Consider the following 20,609-nt stretch of genomic DNA (forward strand, 5'->3'; position numbering starts at 1 on the left):
CAGCTCTGTGCAGCTCTGCACGGCTCCTGCATGGCTCCTGCACAGCTTTTGCACAGCTCTTGCACGGCTCCTGCACGGCAGTTGCACGGCTGCTGCACGGCTTTTGCACAGCTGCTGTATGGCTCCTGCATGCCTGCTCCATGGCTCATACACAGCTCATGCACGGCTCATGCACGGCTCCTACACAGCACTCACACAGCTCCTGCACAGCTTTTGCACAGCCCATGCACGGCTCTTGCATGGCACTTGCACGGCTGCTGCACCTCCTTTGCACAGCCGCTGTGTGGCTCCTGCACGGCTCCCGCAGGCACCCGGGGCAGCCCCAGCCCCCCCCCGAGACGAGCAGAACCGGGAGCAGCTCCCGTGCGCCTGCCTGGAGGCCAGGGAGCAGCCCCCCCCCCTTGCTTTGCACCAGCCTCCCGTGCCTCAGTTTCCCCCCTGCAGGCAGGCAGTGCTGCGTGGCACCCAGGACACCCCAAAATTGGGAAGTGGGGAGCAAGGGGCAGCTCTGGCTGCACAGCACCCCTGCCCCACTGGGACCCCCGCGTGCCCCCATTTCCCTCCCTGCCCCACAACAGGGACTTTGGGTTTCCTGCCGGTGGGAGCCCAACCCCGGCCCCCTCCCCGGGGCCTGGGGCGATGCAGCACCGACCCCTGGGACCCCCGGGAGCCGCGGGGTGCAGGATGCGGCTGCGGGATGTGGATGCGGATGCTCGCAGCACGGTTGCCATGGCTGCCCGTCGGGATGCTCTTGCATCACGGGCAGCCCGAGGGGCCGGGGAGCGGGGTCCCGGGGCCGGCCGGGGGCTCCCCGCAGCGGGGCCGGGACCGGAGGCAGGCGGGGGCGGGCGGGGGGGCTCCGTGCGGGCAGCGCCAGCGGCTGAGCGCGGTTTGGAGCCGGTGACGTCTGTGGAGGGAGGAAAACAGGCGGCGGAGAGCGGCTCAGCGCAGCCCAGCGGGCTCCCGGCCGGCTCGGGCGCCGTGCCCACCATGCCCCCCCCGGGCCGGCCGTGGGGTGCCGGGGGGCTGCGCTGAGCCCGGCCATGGGGACGCAGCGGTGGCCGCTGCTCTGCTGGCTGCACGCCGTGCTGCTCCTGGGGGGGGCACAGCAGCCCCCGGCCTCGCCACCCCCAGGGGTGCCCACGTCGGAGCCGGGGCCGTCGGGGGACGCCGAGGGCTCGGCGGCGGCGCTGGCCTTCCTGCGCTCGGGCGATGCGCAGCGCCTGGCCCGTGCCAACTGCAGCCGGGACGTCGCGGCGGGGGCCCCCGGCTCCGGCCCCCCCCCGGCTCTGCGGGCCGCCCTGCGTGCTGCCCCCGAGGCGCTGGCCCAGGCCGCCAACTTCCTCAACATGCTCTTCCAGAGCAACGACATCCGCGAGGCCAGCGTGGCCGAGGACGTGGAGTGGTACCAGGCGCTGGTCCGCAGCCTGGCCGAGGGGCACCCTTGGGTGCGCCGGGCGGTGCTGGCCCTCGACGCCCACCCGCTGGCCGCCAAGCCCCGGCTGATGCTGCAAGCCACGGCGGGCGAGGGCGAGATCCAGCTGCGGGACGTCTCCGCCGCCGCCCCCAGCCTGGGCAACCGCAGCTGGGACAACGAGTGGTTCAACGCCCTGCGCGCCCAGCGCAGCCCCCAGCTCCGCAAGAGGGTGCTCAGCAACGACCTGCGCAGCATGGAGACCCCCAAGTGGCAGCGGGGCGACAGCTACGTGGGGGAGCCGGGCCACGTGCGGTGGTCGCCGCCGTTCCTCGAGTGCCGGGACGGTAAATTCCTGCCCGCCTGGGCCGTCACGCTCTCCTCCGCCTTCTACGGGCTCAAGCCGGACCTCAGCCCCGAGTTCAAGTGAGTGGTGCCGGCGGTGACGGGGTGCAGGGGGCCTGAGGAGGTGCAGGGGGTTGGGGGGCGCCCCGTGGAGGTGATGGGTGCAGGAGGCATCGCCCCCAGGCGTGGGGCACCACTTGTGTGCAGCAGGGTGTGGGGTGCAGGGTGCAGGGTGCAGGGCAGCTCTCCTCCCTGTGGTGTGTTCCAGCAGCCCCAGGGTGCGAGCGTGTCTGCCTGCATGTGTGCACATCGGGGGGGATGTGAGTGCAGGCGTGTGCACGTGCATTTGTGTGTTCGTGCGTGTGTGCACACAAGTGTCCGTGTGTATTTGCACGTCCCTGCACCGCGCTGCTCCCCGGCCCCCGCGGCTGTCCGTGCCCCAGCCCTGAATCCCCCAGACCCAGCTCCAAGGGGGGACGTCCAGCACCACGAGTGTGTCCCCCGGGTCTGTGTCCCCATCTCCCAGCCCCCTGCAGCTGCGTCCCCCCAGCTCCCCAATGTCCTGGGGCTGACCCCGTCCCCCTGCACAGGGGCGTCGTGCGGGTGGACATCGAGCTGCGGGACGTGGGCATCGACCAGTGCGCCAGCGGGCCGGGCTGGTTCGCGGGCACGCACCGCTGCGACCTCAACAGCACCCAGGTACCCAGCACCCTGTACCTGCACCCTGCACCCTGCTGGTCCCAGCACCCAGCACCCGTCCCAGCATCTGGGGCACTGTGGGACTCCGTTCCCTCATCCATTGGGGCTGGGGCTGCTCGTCTCCAAACCGTCCCCATCCCCATCCCCGTCCCCGCCGCCCGTCCCTCCCTGCGGGATGAGCTTTATCCCCCGCCGGCCGCTCCATCTGCTCCTCTCAGCTGCTCTCGCACGGTGCCCGGGGTTTATTGTGCAAATCTTCCAGCAGAGCCAGCGGGGTGACCCGGCTGCTGCCCACCCGGGGGCCGCGGGGACGGCACTCCAGGGGCTAGGATCCAATGGGTGCAGCATCCCCGCGGGTGGCCCTCAGCACTCCTGCGGCTGTGCCCACCAAGAGGTGCCCCAGCAATGCCCCCTGGGTCACATCAAACCCTGCAGGGCCCCAGTTTGGGGCAGCATTCGTGCCACGGAGCTGGGCTCTGGCACTGCCGGGGTTGTGGGGTGACAACTCGCCGCCCCCGTCATGGGAAACGCCGTCCCAAAGCTGTCCCCGCGCAGGCGGCACCTCACCAGCTTCTATTTCAGGCACTTTTCCTCCCTGCAAGTAATTCCCTCGGGAGGGACGTGACCTGATCCGTGCCAGGTGTCTTTCCAGCACACAACAATACCCAGAAAAGCTCCCGGCCGGCCTGGCGGCGCGGGCAGGGTCCGGGCCCGGTGCCGTGCAGCGGGGGATTAGCGGGGCTGCCGCGGCCGCTGCCGTCACGGCCCAGCCGCGCGGCCGGATTAGCACGCTGTGCTGCATTAGGTGTCCATTTAGGTTTTAGGGAGGGATTTGGGGGCCAGGCTCTGGCTTTTAATCCCTAAATGTTTAACCACTGGTTTCCAGGCCCAGGCATGGGGGAGGACAGCGCGGGGTCGGGGATCCTGGGGTGCGCTGGAGCCCCCGGTGCCAGGGGGCGCACGGGGCTGGGGGGAGCCCAGCGAAGCGCATGGGTGTGGGGCGATGCCTTCCGTGCACCTCTGCCTGTCTCCCCCAGTGCGTCCCCCAGGAGAGCCGCGGCTTCGTCCTCGGGCAGTACATGTGTCGGTGCAAGCCGGGCTTTTACGGGGCCGGCGGAGTGGCCGTCGGCACCCGGGCAGGTGGGTGCAGCACCCAGCTGGGGGCCCCCCTCTCACCCTGCAGCCCCTGCAGGTGCCGGGGCTGCGGGGGCTTTGGGATACCCAACTGGGAGGTTTTGGGGGGGCCTCACCTACCCCCGGCTCCATCCCCAGACGTGGCGGGGAGCCCGGTGCCGGCGGATGGGGGGCCCCGGCTGGCGTGCCGGCCCTGCCGCGAGGGATGCACCAGCTGCGTGGACGACACCCCCTGCCTGATCCAGGAGGACCGGGCGCTGCGGGCGGCCATCCTGTCCTGCCAGGCCTCCTGCATGCTGGCCGTGTTCCTCAGCATGCTGGTCTCCTACCACTTCCGAAGGAGCAAGGCAAGCGCCGCCTGGGCTGCGCCCGGTCCCCCCGCTGCCGCTCCCCTCGCCCCGTGTCCCCCCGCCCGGCTGCCTCCTGCCGGGGGGCTCTCAAGGGAGGGGGTCCCGGGGTGGGAGTCCCTGCCCTAGGCTCTATCCCTCCCGGCACCCTTGGGCTCCCGGCTGTGCCCCAATGTTGGCCCTGTCCCCGCAGAGGATCCGGGCGTCAGGAGTCGTCCTGCTGGAGACCATCCTCTTCGGGTCCCTCCTGCTCTACTTCCCTGTGAGTACCCGGCCCCGCGCTGAACACCCCCCTCCATGCTCAGAGCGTGCCGGGGCAGGCGGCCCCACAGCTCCACGTTAAGCTGCAGACCCCAAATACACAGCCAGGAGCCCCGAAATGGGGCTGCCCCCCCCGCCAGCCCCCATCCCACTCCAAAACGTGGCACTGAGCCCCGAGCTGCCGTCCCACCCATCCGGCAGAGCTGGCACCGGGCAGGGCACGGGCACGGCTCCACCTAATTGTTAATTGTGCTGGCGCAGGCTCTGGGGGCTGCGGTATAAACCTGCTCAGGAAACCAAATCCCTTTTCTCCTGCTGGCCACCAGAATTAATCCCAACCCAAATCCCCTCTCCCTCCCAAAACGTCTGCGGTGGCTGCCGGGGAGCGAGGGGGAGGCGGGAGGCCAGGCACCCCCGGTCGCTGCTTCCCACCTCCCTGCCATTTCCCCCCCCACGCCACGGTGAACAGGCACCAAACACCACCACCGACCCCCTCCCTCCCTTCCTCCCACCCCCCAGGTCTTCATCCTCTACTTCAAGCCCAGCATTTTCCGCTGCATCGTGCTGCGCTGGGTGCGCATGCTGGGCTTTGCCACCGTCTACGGCACCATCGCCCTGAAGCTGTACAGGTAGCGGGGCCGGGGGGGCTGCCGGGACCCTGCCGGGGACCCCCAGCCTGGATCTGACCCCCCCCTGCACCTCGCAGGGTGCTGAGGGTGTTCCTGGCCCGCACGGCGCAGCGCGTGCCCTACATGTCGAGCGGGCGGGTGCTGAAGATGCTGGGGCTGATCCTGCTCCTGGTGCTGTGGTTCCTGGCGGCCTGGACCGTGGGGATGCTGGAGAACGTCGACAAGAACATCCCGCTGGTCGTCCGCACCCAGACCGCCCGCGGGCTCCACTTCTACATCTGCGGCCACGACCGCTGGGACTACATGATGGTGGTCGGTGAGCGCCAGCAGAGCCCCCCCGGCACCCCCCATGTGGCCATGTCCCTGCCCGCACCTCTCCCCTCCCTGCTCCCCGTAACCCCAGGACCCCGTCCCATTAAGACAGCAGGCAGGGTTTTAATTTCCTCATCCATCCAATCGAGCCCACAGCAGGGCTGGGGGGTCCGAGCTGCCTCCCTCCCTCCAAGCACCCCCAGCTCGTGCCCTGGTGCCCAGCGCAGTGCCCAGCAGCAGCAGCACGTCCTGCTGCCAGTGCCAGGCTGTGCCAAGGATGCTGAGCACCTCTCCCAGCTCCATCTGCAGCACGCACCCGGGTGGATGTGCTGGGCTGGATGGGACCCAGGGCAGGGAGGGCCCAGAGGGGAGCAGAACCCACCGGGAATCCCCGTAGCAGGGTGCCGGGGCCGGGCGCTCAGCCCCTGCTCTGTCCCGCAGCCGAGATGCTGTTCCTGCTGTGGGGCAGCTCCCTGTGCTACGCCACGCGCGCCGTGCCCTCCGCCTTCCACGAGCCCCGCTACATGGGCATCGCGCTGCACAACGAGCTCATGATCTCGGCCGCCTTCCACGTGGCCAGGTAGGGCACGGGGCTGGAAACGGGGCTGGAAACGGATTCCTGGCCCCGGTGACGCAGAGCACCGGCAGCAATGCCCCGCAGCCAGCAGCTGCCCCCTGGGATCCCCCAGGGGTGCCCCCACGCTGCCCCCCTGCCCCTTCCAGGTTCGTCGTGGTCCCCTCGCTGCACCCCGACTGGACCCTGCTGCTCTTCTTCGCTCACACCCACAGCACCGTCACCATGACCCTGGCGCTGATTTTCATCCCAAAGGTAACGCCTGGCCCTGCCCCATGCCCTGCACCACCTCCTCCCTTGTCTGGAGGTCTGGGACACGGGGCGGGGGCTCCCCAGGATTTCGGGGCCCCTCGGCGAGCTCGCCCCTCGCCCCCAGTTCCTGCACGCCGGCTCGCCGCTGCGGGAGGAGATCGCGGCCGAGGTTTACGAGGACGAGCTGGACATGCGGCGCTCGGGCTCCTGCCTCAACAGCAGCATCGCCTCCGCCTGGAGCGAGCGCAGTCTCGACCCCGATGACATTCGGGTGGGTGGCACACTCAGGACCTTCTTTTGACGCTAGCTATGCAGCCCCACGCAGAGTAAGAGTTGCCTTTTGCAGTCTTTCTCCTGATGCAAAGCAGAGGGTGGAGAAGGGGATGCAGCGGCCAGGAGGGGGCACGGGGCGAACGGCCACGGGCCTTGGGGGGGGGAGAGCCCACCCTGTCCCCTGCAGCCACCTCCTCGGGGGGACGGGCAGCGGGCAGAGCAGCAGCAGGGGGACGTGGGCACAGCCCGGCCCCGTGGCTCCGGGGACCAAAGGTGGAGAATTGCAGGGTGGCCCCGTTCGGTCCCGTTGTACGTGCTCTCCTCTCTCCCTTCTCTCTGCCGTGTCCCCATCCCGCGGCGCGCAGGAGGAGCTGAAGAAGCTCTACGCGCAGCTGGAGGTGCTGAAGACACGCAGGATGGCAGCCAACAACCCCCACCTGCCCAAGAAGCGGGGGTCCCGCCGCAGCCTGGGCCGCTCCCTCGTGCGCCGCCTCGCCGAGCTGCCCGAGGCCGTGGCCCCGCGGGGCAGCCGTGAGGAGCGGCTCCGGACCCCCGGCAGCCGCCGTGCCTCGGCCAAGCGGCTCCCCAGCACCGGCAGCGCCAGCCTGCGGGCACGGGACGGGGGGTCCCGACACCACGCCGCCACCCTGCGTAAATCCCGCAGCTCCGAGACCCCGGCGTGGGACCCCCGGGGCGGCTCCCCCAACCCCAGCCCCAGCGGGGACACCGCACCGGGGACCCCGGCGGTAACCATAGCAGGCTCGGGGCAATCGGACAGCGAGTCCCTGGACGCCGCCCCGCTCATGTGCAAGTCAGCCAGCGCCCACGACCTGTCGGGGCACCAGCAGCCCCCCCAGCCCCGCGCCGCCCTCCTGCTGAAGTCGCTCAGCGTCGTGGCCAGCGCGCGGGACGAGGCCCTGCTGGTGGCCAGCCGGGCGGCACGGGACGGGCGGGATGCTGAGCGGGGCGCTGAGCACCGCGCCACGCAGCGCCCGGCCGCAGGGCGCCCCACGGAGCAGGCACCCCCTGAGCAAGCTGATGAAGCCGCCGGGATGGATGATGCCCCCCTGCCAGCTGGCTCCGGCTGTGCTGACGGGGGTCCCTTGCGTGATGCGTCCCCCCCAGGGGATGGCAAGGCGCAGAAGCACATCACCTACGCGCCCACCAAGAGCATCAGCGTCGACGGCTCCCACCTCTCGGGGCGGGTGCGGGTGGCGGTGAGGAAGACCCCGCCGCCGCCCCCCGTGCGGTACCAGAGCCTGGTGCACCACGCTGGGGACAGCAGGGAGACGGCGGAGCCACCAGAGCCACCCGTGGGGACACCGGGGCGAGCACCACCCCCGGCGGGGCAGGGCCGGCTGCAGTCCACCCGCTCCATCCCCGCGGAGGTTTGCCCCTGGGAGCTGATCCAGGAGGAGATTTTGAGCAGGAAGCAAAAAGCCACCGAGCCTTCAGCCTCAGGGCCCCCCGGGGACACCCCAGTGGCCCCCTCGAGCCTCAAGCCACCTTCCCAGAAAACCTTCAAGAGCCTGGGACTGGCCATCAAAGCTCTGAACCGCTCCAGGTGGAAGAACAGCCTGAAGGGAAAGAAGGAGAGCGAGGGCAGCCTCAGGAAAAAGGGGCGAGATGGAGACGGGGGCAGCAGGAGGGAGAGGCCCAAGCTGGCAGGGACACCGACTTTTTCTCTGGGGGGGAGCAGCCAAGGCCCCACAAATGGAAGCCCCAAGCCCAGCCTGCAGGAGGGGGACGCGGTGCCCTGGCAGCACAACAACAACGCCGGCTCCACGTCGGAAAGCACAACCTGGGGGGGCAGCGGGGGAAAGGCAGAGGGACGGGAGGACAGCACGGCCGCGGATGGAGGCGGTGGGGGAGAGGAGCCCAGCGCTGCCCCGGGGAGCACAGACACCAGTGGGGTCCTGGAGACGCCCTCGGGGACGCACGAGGTCTCGCTCAGCACCAGCCGTGGGGATACCTCCGAGCACCCCCAGCAAACCCCAGCACCAGCACCACCACCAGTACCACCAGCACCACCACTGCCACCACTGCTGGAACTGGGCACGGGCAGCCCCCGGGTCCCCGGGCACAGCGTGGCTGCTGCGGGGCCAAGGGCTGAGGTGTGTCCCTGGGAAGCCCTGGGTGCCCCCCCGGGGGCTTTGGCTCTACAGGAGGTGACGGCTGCTGGGGGGGGAAGCCCCAAGAAGGTTTTGGGGAAGGGGGGCAGCCAGCCTGGCCCCTGCAGTGCCAGGGAGGGACGCGGCACCGAGGGGCTCCCCGCGAGGAGCAGGAGCACGGAGGTGGCCTGGGCGGGTGGTGGCCTGAGGACAGAGATCTGCCCTTGGGAGGGGAGTGGGGGCGAGGCTGGACCCCCCCATGGGGGTCCTGGCAGCGTGGGGCCCGGGTCAGAGCTGGGGGAAAAGCCCCCAGAGCTGCCGGCAGCGGCCCCAGGGACGGGGGGCAGGATGGCCGAGGTCTGTCCGTGGGAGAGTGCGGAGGGGGGGCCGGCCCCCAGGGCAGAAATTTGCCCCTGGGAGGTGGGGGAGCCCCAGCCGGAGAAGGGGAAGGTGCAGCAGGACGGGGGGAGGCTGCCCAGGGGGGGCAGCAGCATCCGGGCCCGGTCCCTGGGTCTGCTGAGGGCACAGGACGGGGCGGGCAGGCAGCCAGCGGCCAGCCGGCCCTGGGGCAGCGCCGGCACCGAGCTGCCCCCCCCTCGGGCAGCTCCCGACAGCTCGGACCTGCCAAAATTCACCTCCGAGAGCCCGGACAGCGCGAGGGCCGCGGTGTGCCCCTGGGAAGCCGGGGGAGGCAGCAGCCACCGAGCAGAAGTTTGCCCCTGGGAGAGGAGCACGGCGTTATCGTTATCTGCCGCAGAGAAAATCGAGGAGGAAAAGGAAATTTCCCCGGGGGTTCCCCCGCAGACGGCAGCCCCAGGGGGCAGGAGCCAGGGGCCGAATGTTGCGGACCAAGGGAGCAGCCGGCGCGTGTCCGTGTGCCCCTGGGAAGGCGCAGAGGAGCCTGGCGAGGGGCTCACGGCAGAAAGCCCGGCTCTGCCCAAATCACCGACCCAGGGTGGAAACGCTGGCAGCAAGAAGGCCGACGTCTGTCCGTGGGAAGCCGAGGAGGAGCCGCTGGCTAAAGCAGAAATTTGCCCTTGGGAAGTGTCCGCAGCTCCGCCGGGGAAGGGAAAGGGGAGCCAGGACCCGCGTGGGGCTCCCCCGGCAGCCGCCAAACCCAAATCAGGGGAACCCGAGGGCAGCAAAGCAAAGCTGGCAGAGGAGAGGGGTCGGGCGGCTCGCAGGGACACCCAGATCTCCGCGAAGCTCTTTGGGAAGAGCCTGGAGGGGTCGAGAGCTGAGCCAAAGAAATCCCAGAGCACGGAGAGCCCGAAGGCAGAAATCTGCCCCTGGGAGGCCGAGGGGCTGGAGGTTGGCAGCAAGGCCGAAATCTGCCCCTGGGAGGCGGCTGCAGCCCCCCTCGGGGAGCAGCCAAGGGCAGAGCAGGCCCCGAGGGCAGGCCCGCGGGGGGAGAAGCGCATCAGGCGCCAGGCAGCGCTGGCCAGCCCAGCGAGGTCCCTGCAGGGGGGCAACAGCGATGCCACGAGCCCCTGGGACCCCCCAAAACCCTGCACGGGGGGCCCAGCCCTGCCCGCAGCGGGGGAGGCTCAGAGCACCGAGAGCCTGAAGGCTGAGGTCTGCCCTTGGGAGGCTCAGGGGCTGGGGGCTGGGGGTAAAGCCGAGATCTGCCCCTGGGAGGTGGCCGCTGTCCCCTCGGATAAAGGGAAACTGAGGCAGGGCGGAGGCGGTCGGTTTGGAGGGAGCAGGAACACTTCCATGGATCGAGGTGGCTTGAAGGAGACCGGAGACAGCCCAGAAAGCTGGGACCGTGAGGCCATCTGCCCCTGGGAGAGCACGGGGGGCACGAAGAGCACAGAGCTGCCGAAAGCTGCTCCCACCAAACCGGGGAGCACCGGGAGCAGCGTGGCCGAGGTCTGTCCCTGGGACAGCCCGGGTTTGGGGAGCCCAGCGCTGCCCCAAGGGAGAGCCCTGAGCACGGAGATCTGTCCCTGGGAGGCTCAGGAGCTGGGAGCCGGGGATAAAGCTGAAATCTGCCCCTGGGAGGTGGCTGCAGCTCTGCCGGGGAAAGGAGCCTCGTCTGAGAGGATGGGGGCAGCCCCGGGGGAGGCGAGCCCCCAGCCCCAACACCGGGGATTTTCCAAGGCGGTGGAGAAGGGGAGCAGCGAGCGAGAGGCCGTGTGCCCCTGGGAGAGCCTGGGCACGGAGGAGCCCCCCCAAAAAGCTGGGACGGGGAGAGAGGCGTCCAAGAAGTGGGACAGCTCGGAGAGCCGGAGATCTGACATCTGCCCCTGGGAAGCAGCAGAACCTGAGGCCCTGCAGATCCACGCGCCCAAACTGGGAGCTGATGGAGCAGCCCCCGCTGGGAACGGGGACCCAAAACCGGTGGCCACATCTCCACCAGCCCTACCAAAGGCCGGGGGCTGCTCTGGGGACCAGGCCGAGCACAAGCCCCTGCGCCGCGTCCTGCCGGGCTCCCAGCCCCTGCGGGCAGCTGCAGGGCTCCCTCGGCAAGCACACGTGGCCAGCAGCAGCCCCAGCCCCAGTGCCAGCGTGGCCGAGGTTTGTCCCTGGGAGGCAGAGGAGGCTGCCCCAGCCCCCAGCACCGAAAGCCAGAAAGCGCCCACGGTGTGCCCGTGGGAGGGGGACAGCACAGACCCCAGCCCGAGCCCCCAAAGGGCTGGGGAGAGCCTCAGAGAGGGGGGCACGAGGCAAAGCAGCCCCGATGTCTGCCCGTGGGACCACGAGTAGCTCGCCTGCCCCAGCTGGCAGCGGTTGTGCAGGGAAAGCCCTGAGCTGATGCCCACCGCCTGCCCACACGGGGACCCAAAACCCAGGGCTGGGGACAGCCCAGGGCTGCCTTCAGCGAGGGTCTGGGCTCCCGAGCACCACGGGAATTCAGAGTGGGGGGAGCTGGCAGCCCCTGCCCGCTGGATCAGCTCACTCCATGGTGAGCCCAGGGCAGCCACGGTGCCCCTGGGGAGGAGAACAACTCCCCAGAAGCGTTTGTCTTAACTAATTACGCCACTGACTCTGCAAAGCACTTCGTTATTGCTGGCTACTTCTCTTGTACACACGTGTGCAATGCCCAGAGCTCACCTTCCCATCGCAGGGGGGATTTTCCATCACCCTTTCCGCTGGCACTCCCCAGCCGTCACTTTTACTGCCCACCTGTAGGAAGCTGGGATGCCCCGTTTCAATTTCTTGCTGTATTCACACCCCTTTTGGGGGCAGAGATGGAAACCAGGTCCTGTAAGACGGGGAAGGTGCTGAGGCCATGGGGGCACAACGACCTCCAGGGCATGAGGCAGGGCTGATCCCATCACCAGAAGAAGAGCTGGGGTGCACGCTGCAGGCTGTGCTGGTCCCGCTCCCCCCGGGCAGCACAGCACAGCAGTCTCCCCAGGTTTGTTCCTCTGCTCCATTTGAGTGGAAGCAAATCAAAACCAGAGGCACAGAAGCAAACACTTCTGTTCTCTCTGATCTCCCCGCAAGGCTGGGGCTCGGGGCTTGTCCTGCCGTCCCTTTGTTTGCCTCCTCTCTCCTTAAAGTGGCGTCGCTGTTGTGTGCTGTGATCCTCAGTGCCGAACGTCAAAGTCATGCAGTGGTGTAAGTAAGTGTACATACAGAAAATAAAGTTACCCTCGGCGTGCACACTCGGCTGATTTATGGGCTGTGGGCAATGTACAGAATACATCTAAGGAAGAGCTACAACAGAAAGCAGCGAGGCTGAAAAGGACACCCAGAAACAGCAGTGGTGTAGTCAGAGAGGTTGGCAAAGGAGAGGGGGAGCTACACTGGAATTAAATGCTGTTCTCCCAAAAAAAACAGCCACTGTCGGAGAACACTCCTCTCATTCAGAGCCTGAGCTGAAGAACCGTGGCCGTAGGAAGCGGCTGAGCAGTCACAGCCGCACCCGCTTCTACGCTGCCTTAGTCACAGCAGACACAGACCAGGCAGCTCGCTCATTTATTTTTGTTCCTACCCCAGCTCACATATGCTGGAGCACTGAATCCCTCTCCAGCTCATGAATGAAGCGTAGGCAGAAGGCTCGATATAGTAGGTTCTTGCGGGAAAGGCAGACAGATTGTGACACCCCTCTGACTTCCAAAAAGATGAAAGGGATTCCATCGCTGGCTCCTCTCCTAACTGAGCACAGAGATGGGATTCTGCCCTTTCAAAGGAACATCATTCACAAGCAACACTGAACAACTCTGCAAGCATAAGGAGCCATAAATCTTACCGCGTGCTCTGTAAAATCTCTCTCAAGGAAGAAAAAAATGCTCTCAACTCTCACAAGCTCTTGAAAATGGCTGAATTAAAAAGCAGTACGAGGCTGGAAAAGGAAACGCTGTTACCTGATGACCAGTGGATTTGCTGCTCTGTGACTAGGTGCAAACAGAAGCTACCTGAGCAAAGCAAGAACAGATCAGCAGCGCACTGCCTTACTTGCAGCTGTGGAAAAAGGTAACCCCTGGGTACGTTTTCTGGACTCACACAGCCTGCTAAACCAGAGGGCCCGATGTGAATGTCATCGTGTCCACAGGATGGTGCCAGCCGCTCATTAACAACATTGCTAAACTTGAGGGCACCTGGAACAAACGCACTGAAACCCATCAGCTATGAGAAATGCTGCCTTTTGACATTAATTGACACAAACACTGACCTCAGGAATCAAAAAAATTTATTAAATTATCAGTGCTGTGCTACAGCTTGGCCATTAACAAGCACCCATTCAGCAGGACCCACTCAGGAGAACCTGATTTAAAGTGTGCTTGCTGCACCAATACCTACTACACAGAGAAGGTTAAGACACAGCACAGTCTATCTGGACAGAATAAAGCTCTTAGAGCTCATCTGAATCCTCTCCCACTTCTCTTTCGCTCCTTTCAAGGCAATTTCTTAGTGACCAGAGTCCGTTTCTGAAGCTGCTTTGTTGAAAAGCACAGCTACACCCAGCCGGCTCCCTCCACAGACATTCTCCGTTTTGTTCCTTCAGGGTTGTTCTTACTGCTGCCTCTGTACTTGCTCTGAAGTTTCTTCTTTATGTTCTTTAACCTCTTGTGAAGAATCCAAGGCTGGGCCAGGAATCATCACTGTCTGCAACAGCAAGGACAGAAATCAGCACAACATGGAGCAGCTCAGAACTGTTGTAACGAGAGCGTGAGAAAGGGTGACCAGGAGGTGGTGGCAGTGCACAGGAAGATGACCAGATGGCAGCAGCGGGAGGGAGGACAGAGCAGGGAATGGTATTACCCGCATTGTACCACACTGCACTTCTCACCTCCTGCCTCTCCAGGACCTGTTTTGTCACACAGGAGGGCAGAGCACCTGCCTCAGTTTGCCAGGTGCAGTACAGGGAGCAATGAAGCCCTGAATTATCACGTACCTGTCAAATACCATTGGTCTGCTACTACATCTCCCAGGTTATCCTAGAATATGTATTTTACCTCTGTATTTTCCAGACAGAGATCTCAAACACCCTACAGACTTCAGTGAAGTCCTCTGTTACCCCTGAAAACTAGGCTAGGTACAGGAGCAATCAGATGGCTTAAAACCCAACTCCCTGTGTAGTTCAGAGCAGACCCCACGCCTGTCTCAAGTTACAGATTTGTCTTTTGCAGTGCTGATGGCTCTCAGGTATTTCCTTTAATCATAGGAAATTCCATGCAATATTCAACAATTGTGTGCATCAAAATGCAGCTGCAATCTGTCATAAAACCTCCAGAAGCAGCAGAAAACCTACTGGTCTTATCTAGGACAGAAGCACACAAATTGCAGATACCTCCTGGGACTAAACCCAGTGCCTAGCAGTTGTAACATTCACTAGCCACCGTGAGAGATGCTAGAGGCTGATAATCCCACAGTAATAAATGGTACTGCTTGCAAATAAATGCACCACCAGCCCAGTACAGGAAGCTCAGCTCTGTTTTTGTCCAAAATTAGCTAGGAATTCATGTGTCACAGCCAAAGGCCATGCTGGTGTCTGCCCTTGGTGGCATTACCTTAATGATGGGGTCCTTCGGTGGAGCCCACTCCGGAACAATCTTGCCGTGCATCCTCCATGTGCCGTAGGGGTTGACCAAATACCTCTCAAATACGACGTACTCCAGAACATCCTTGGGCACCTGCTCCCCGCCGTACATCAGCCGCCCAAACCGGTCATAGACAGCCAGGGTCTGTAACAGAGCCAGGAAACACGCTGGGCTGGCCCCGGGCTGGAGTCTGCTGGGGGACACAAGGGGACAGGGGGACGTACCTGCCGCGTGTGCATCCGCACCGTCACCTGGCCGTACAGGTTACTGGGGTTCACAATGCTGTTGCACCGAATGTGGACCACTCTCGGAGGCTCCAGAGACTCCACAAAACTCCAGCGGATGGTCTTGTACCTGTTGCCACGGACCATGTCCTGAAAAGGACAAATAAGTCGGCACCAACTTCATTGGGATGTGAATTGAACAAGCGAACTCCTGCATGTAACGAGGCACTCGTTCGTTAGCTGTTACTTAAACTTGTGTTTTGTCTCCCCACTGTCTTTATTGTATTCGGGTGGGGAAAAAAGAAAAGAGACAATTTCTCAACCCTTCCACACTCTTTAAGGCTCTCTAAACCCGACCAAGGACACACTAACGCCCAGATAAACTTACCGGGTAGCAGCGCTCTGTCACCAGGGAGTGAAGTTTCTGCTTGTTAAAACTGCAAGTGAAACACACCCAGTTACTCAAACACACTTATTGTAAAGAGGCTTACTCACAAATTCCTGCTTCTCCAGAAGATTTATAACCCACCCGCAAAGCAGAAAAACAAGATTCTCAGCTGTGATCTTAACACAGAATCAGAACCTGAATGCTAGCTGGCTGACAAGACTTCGGGGAAAGACATGGCAGCATCCCTTGGAGGCTAGTTATGGCCTAAGTGTTCTATTGATGTTTGGAATTGCAACCATAAACGATGCACTTCTTAACTTTTTTGAACTTTTTAAACTTCGTTCTAGAAAGGGGAGCAAGCCAGGGGAGCATCATTTCAACACCCAAACCATTCCCCATGGCATGATGCGGAACAGCAGCAACCACCAGCTCAGCTGCTAATAGCACTGATTCCCAAACCTCCAATGCCACCTCCTCTTCAGAGAGATGAGGGCAGCAGAAGGAAGTACTCGTTGCAGAGGAGGCACAAGGATTAGAAAGATAAGGAAGAAAACCAGAGCATATAAGGAAAAAGAAGCCGGTCCTGCATAACCACATCGGTCAGAGACCAGGTCTTACTTTGCCAGGCAATTGTGAGCTTCAATGAATATCTCCTGCGCCTTCTCTGGAAAGGTTTTCGTGCTGAAATCCGGAACATGATCCTTTACCTTCCGCAGACTGAAGAGAAAGAAAAAAAAAAAAAAGCTCTGCAGCAATTAAAAAACACTTCAGTGTTTCAGGTGAGAATCTTATCCAGTTCAAGAGCTGCTTTTCCCAGGGAGCAACTGGGAACCAGAGACTCCCTCCCCACTGACACAATCTCTAGGTGCTCATAAGAGAGACGTACTGCTGCAAACCCAAAGAACCCAGGGAATGTGAGCACACATTGCACCCCTTCGTGCCAGGACAGATGCCTTGCATTCCCTCTCACACCAAGGAGGGTTGGTTAAGTGGTACAAGAGCAGCAGTGTTATAGACAAACACACCACCTCACCACTGCGAGACAGAACTGGGCAAGGCTTCAACACCACGGGCTAATTAAAAGGAAGGTACATACGCTAGCTGGGAGGCAGCGGTCTGCTTCAGCTTCTCCACCCTTTGCCTCAGCCCATCTTTGGATAGGGAAGACATGCGGGCATCACCCTCAGGGGGGACATAAGGGTCTATAATATCAGCTGCACGAGAGAGAAGAGAGGTCAGGAGGCTCAAAAACTGCCAAATGCTGCATGATGAAGGTAACAGAGGCTGCTGGAGAAGGATTCCTCCCTGAAAACACCTTTAGGATGAAATAAGAGCATGGCCACAAATGACAGGGGCACCTCTCACTGTGAGCAAGCCGTGTTAGACCACCTGCTCTCCTCCTCTTCCACGCAGCCCCAGGATACGAGGACCAGGCACCCAGCCACAGGGAGCACGGCCTCCCACGGCAATGCTGGTCCCGGGTGCAAAGGGGCCGACAGCCCCACACACAGCCGAGAGCAGTGGGGCCGCTGCCTCCACCCACACGGGGCAGAGCAGGCGACGGAGCCTGCTGCAGGGGGGGCTCCGTCCCTCTACGGGATCGCCCCTCGGGAACCGGCCCCGGGGGGGGGGGGGGGGAGCGCCGCGGTACCTGTGCAGGCCAGGAAGAAGGCGCGCTCCAGGCGGTCCTCGGGCAGCGCCCTGGCGGCGGCGCGCAGCCGGCCCTCCCTCTCGGCCGGGGACAGCTCCCGGGCCCAGTCGGGCACGAACAGCCGCCGCTTGGTCCGCACGGGCACGGCGAGGCACGGCGGGGCGGCCCCGGGGGGGCGCAGAGCCGAGGCCTAGCGGGAAGAAACGGGAGGCCAAGCGTTAACGGACGGCCCCTCGCGCCTCCGGAGCCGCCGGCACCGCGCCCAACGCCGCCCGGGACCGTGCCCGGACCGGGAGCCTCCCCCCAGCCCCCGGCCCTTCCCCCACGGCCTTTCCCTTCCCCTCCCCGCCGCCCTCGGCGCCCCGCACCCTTCGGCCCAGCAGCCCCAGGCCCGCCGCCCTCATGGCGGCCGCCATCTTGGCGCCGCGCTGCCCGACGGGAAGGGGGGCGGGGCTTGAATGGGGAGGGGGCGGGGCCCGGCGGTGGCGCGCGGAGGGGGCGGGGCCGTCGGGAGCCCGCGCGGCGGCGAGTGGAAAATTCCATCGGCTGCGGGGGGGGGGCGGGGCGGCGGGGGGGGGGGCGGGGGAGGCTCCGCCCCCGGCGCGAGGCGCTCCCCCCCGGGGGTGAGGGGGGGTGAGGGGGGGGCGGGGGGAGGGGGCGTGACGCAGCGGGGTGCGCGTGCACGGGGCGGGAGCCCCCCCCCCGCAGCATGGGGGGGGGGGGCGCGGCGCCCACCCCCATTGCAGCGCCCTGCGGCGTGCACGGGGAGCAGCCCCCGCCCCCCCATTACCCCTCCGTGCACGGGGAGCAGCCCCCCCCCCCCCATTACCCCCCCCCGTGCACCGTGCACGGCTGCAAACGTGCAGGAGCCCCCCTGCAGCACGGGGGGGGGGGGCGCAGCGTGCCCCCATAGCACCGTGCAGCCCCCCCATGCGATGTCCTTGATGTCCCTGTGTGCACCCCCCCGGTTCTGTCTGTACCCCCCCCCCCGGCCCCTCCGTCTGTGTCTGCCTGGAGGTGGGGGGCTGCCTGCTGGGGGGGGGGGGCAAGGGTAGAGGGGGAGCTGTGAGGGCTCCATTTGTGCCCCCGCAGGGCCCCCACGCAACCCCCCCGAGGGATGCAAGGGATGGTGCTGGGGGGGCTCAACCCCGTCCGCCCCCCCCCCAGCCGTGCTCCCAGCCCGGGGACTGTTGATTTTGGCCGGGAGGGAGCCCCCCCCGCCGGCCGGCTGGTTAATGTGTAGTGAGGGCCCTGCTGTGCCCGGGACCCTTGACCCCAGCCCACGCCGCTATCAGGGCCTGACCCCCCCAGTAGGGGCCGGGATGGGGTGCGGGGGGGGGGGGGGGGTGCCACTGGGGGGCTCTTACAGCAACCAGGGACAAGGATCGGCTCCAGCGAGGGTGGTGGCCCTGTGCTGCCCCCCCCATTTGCAGAACTCCCCCATTTTGCCCCGTTGGGGCCTTTGCTGGGCTTTGGCAGGCCCCGAGCACCGGGACGAGGCCTCGGCGTCCTCCAGGCAGGGCTTTGGCCCCGTTGGCGCCGTCCCTGCCCCACAGAGGTGCTTGTGCAACGCGCCCCGGGGCTGTGGGGTGCAGGGGGGGCAACGGGCAGGCCAGCACGCAGCCCACCGCCACCGCTGCCAGCTCCTCCTGCCACGGCCTCTTGCTGGGGGCAGCCCCGGAGCCGCCCGCAGCTCCCAGCACCGTCCCCTGCCCCCAAATACCTCGGATTCCTGCCCTAAGCCGCGGCTGGACCTGCGAGGCAGGATTAGCCCCGTGCCCTGCGGCTGCTCCCGCACTCGCAGGGACACCAAAAACCCATGCGAAAAGAGAAGAAAAGAAAAGGCTCTCCAGGATCTTTCTTTTATTCTTTTCTTCTTTTTTTTTTTTTCTTTTTCCCTCTCTCCCTTGTTTCCCTAATTAAGCCAGTGCACTGCCAGCAATTTGTGGCCGCAGGATCCGGGCTCATCGCAGCCCCTGGCAGCCACCGTGTCCGCTCGTCCCCGGGCCTCCCTGAGCCCGGTTTGTTCGGGACACGGCAGAGGCGGCAGCTTCCCCGGGGCGTCTCCTCGGAGGCTCTCCTCCTCCTCTCCCTCTTCCTCTCCTCCTTTCTTTCCTTCGTGATTCTTGCTGACAGCAGCATCTGTCACCGAACAATGCAGCAGCGCAGGCCAGCCGCCGCGGCAGGGAGCCCCGGGGGTGCGGCGAGGCTCGCCCGGCACATGAGCAGCGGCACCGAGCGGCACGGGGTGGGGGGCAGAGCCCCCAGACAACCCCCCCATCGCCCTCCTGCCTTCATCCCGCTGCTGGCCCTGGGGAGAGGAGCAGGGGGAGAAGCCGTCCTGCCCCGCCAGGTCTCTCCTGCCGGCTGGGGTGCCGTCTGTCCCACCGCTCTGCCCGTGTCCGTGTGTCCCCGCGGACGGTGGCAACGCCCAAAGGCATCGGAGGAGCCGGGGAGGGTGGTGGCACCCAGAGGCCTGCAGAGCTTCCCAAAGCCCCGCACGGCTCCAGCTGCTTCCCGCTGTCTCCTTCCCTCTCCTCGGGGCACTGTAGCACAATGCGGCCCCGAGAAGCCCCAGATGAACCCACGCTCATCAGCTGCTTGGTTTTTATAATTATGTGCTAAGATCCGTCTGTACTTTCTCCATGCCCCAGTTCGTGCCGCAGACTCCTCCAGGTCTCAGCAAATCCCCACCCTCTCTCTGCTTGGCGCTAGCTTATATTTTAAACAGCGAGATGTCACTTTTAGCGAAAATAAATCTTTTTTTTTTTTTTTTTTTTTTTTTGGAGGGGGGGGGGGAAGGAGAAGAAAAGGAGCAACTGTGATATCCAGCGGCAGAAAGCAATTAACAGCCAAATGCTTTCCTGCCCCAGCAAGCTGTGCTTCCTTCCTAACGCGAGGGAGGTTGTGAGGTTGTGGCCCCGGCAGAGCCGCGGCGCGGGGCCGAAGTAGGTCAGCGCCCCGAGCCGGGTTCCCAGCAGAGCTGAACCCCGAGCCGCAGCTCCCACCCGGAGCCCAAACAGGGCTGGGTGCGAGGGCAGGGCTGGGCCTCCAGGGCAGCACCGCTCCTCCCGAGGAATTCGATTTTTCGCCCTTCTTTTTTTCCCATATAAAGCCTTTATTAAGAATTTTTAAACTTCCTGCTGGCGGTTGTCACGAAACCCAGCCGCCCTCCACCATCACCCACTTGGGACATTTATTGCCCCATAAATACCGCTCGCTGTGCTGTGTACGCAGCTTTTTAAGGCAGATTCCTGATATAGCATCTTCCACAGACCCCAGCAGCGCGGCCGGGCCCCGAGGGGCCGCGGTCCCCCGGGGTGGGCAGCAGCTCCCCTCTGCTCCACAGCCTGAGGCTTTTTAGGCTTGGGAGCATGAAATGGGAATGAGCGAGCGTGAGTTTGGCCAGGAAGGGTTCTGTGAGCACCTTGAGCCCCCTTTATTTTTTCTGGGATCCCTGCAGCACCCAGCTCTGCTTCTCCCCCTGCTGCAGCTCAGGCCCAGGGAGGAGGAGGAGGAGGTGAGGACCGGGAGCAGCCCCGTGCCCTGCAGCTGCCCGGGCAGGCAGGGCAGGCCCGGGGGCAGCGCTGCTCCTCGCCGTTCCCGTCCCCTCTCCCCCCCCGGGCTTCGCTGCAGGCCCCGGGGCCCTTCTCCAGCCGCTCCCACGGTTCCGTAACCGGGGGCCTGCAGCAGCCGGGGCCGGCCCCCACCTCTCCACGGGGGCCCTGCTGCTGAGGGCCTGCCCCGGGAGGCGACCACCGGCAGCGGGGACGGGCGGGGACGGCAGGAACCGAGCCCGTGCGGAGCCCAGAGCCGGGCCCGGGACCCCCCCGGGACGGCCCCTCCGCCCCCACCGCTTACGCAACGCGCTCGCTCCGCGCTACGTGCGCGGCCGCGTGGCGCCGCCGCGCGCTCACGCGCACGCGCGGCCCCCGTCCCTCCCCCTCCTCCTCCTCCCCCCTCTCCCCTCCCCTCCCGGGGCCGCCTCGTGCCGGGAGCGCG

General features: G+C 65.1%; 2 protein-coding genes across 2 annotated transcripts; one reads left to right on the forward strand and one right to left on the reverse strand.

The window, feature by feature from the left end:
• Positions 1 to 1,349: 1,349 nt before the first annotated feature.
• Positions 1,350 to 11,963, forward strand: GPR179 (G protein-coupled receptor 179; the record flags this gene model as incomplete). The annotated part of the gene is made up of 11 exons (XM_084496112.1): positions 1,350 to 1,840; positions 2,350 to 2,458; positions 3,496 to 3,598; positions 3,731 to 3,939; positions 4,133 to 4,201; positions 4,720 to 4,829; positions 4,907 to 5,145; positions 5,583 to 5,721; positions 5,865 to 5,970; positions 6,092 to 6,238; positions 6,606 to 11,963. 11 exons carry the CDS (start codon positions 1,350 to 1,352, stop codon positions 11,058 to 11,060), a joined length of 6,177 nt encoding a protein of 2,058 aa, XP_084352238.1. The 3' UTR covers positions 11,061 to 11,963.
• A 1,013-nt stretch (positions 11,964 to 12,976) lies between these two features.
• MRPL45 (mitochondrial ribosomal protein L45) lies at positions 12,977 to 17,047 on the reverse strand. Its single transcript, XM_084496550.1, has 8 exons — positions 16,976 to 17,047; positions 16,608 to 16,797; positions 16,053 to 16,170; positions 15,575 to 15,673; positions 14,957 to 15,005; positions 14,569 to 14,718; positions 14,315 to 14,488; positions 12,977 to 13,409 (listed from the first exon to the last, which is right to left on the reverse strand). The coding sequence occupies exons 1-8, from the start codon at positions 17,021 to 17,023 to the stop codon at positions 13,317 to 13,319; spliced, it is 921 nt and encodes a 306-aa protein (XP_084352676.1). The 5' UTR covers positions 17,024 to 17,047; the 3' UTR covers positions 12,977 to 13,316.
• Between the last annotated feature and the right edge of the window lie 3,562 nt (positions 17,048 to 20,609).

The sequence above is a fragment of the Aythya ferina genome, assembly GCF_964211825.1.
Source record: "Aythya ferina genome assembly, chromosome: 23".
NCBI lineage: Eukaryota > Metazoa > Chordata > Aves > Anseriformes > Anatidae > Aythya > Aythya ferina.

What these genes read in the sequence shown, in the direction of transcription:
- MRPL45 (XM_084496550.1), bottom strand. Translation starts at nt 17,023, where the DNA reads ATGGCGGCCGCCATGAGGGCGGCGGGCCTGGGGCTGCTGGGCCGAAGG. An exon ending in CTTCTTCCTGGCCTGCACAG is followed by an intron (nt 16,171 to 16,607) that starts GTACCGCGGCGC and finishes TCTCTCGTGCAG; the next exon opens with CTGATATTATAGACCCTTAT. An exon ending in CGAAGGACCCCATCATTAAG is followed by an intron (nt 13,410 to 14,314) that starts GTAATGCCACCA and finishes TTGCTGTTGCAG; the next exon opens with ACAGTGATGATTCCTGGCCC.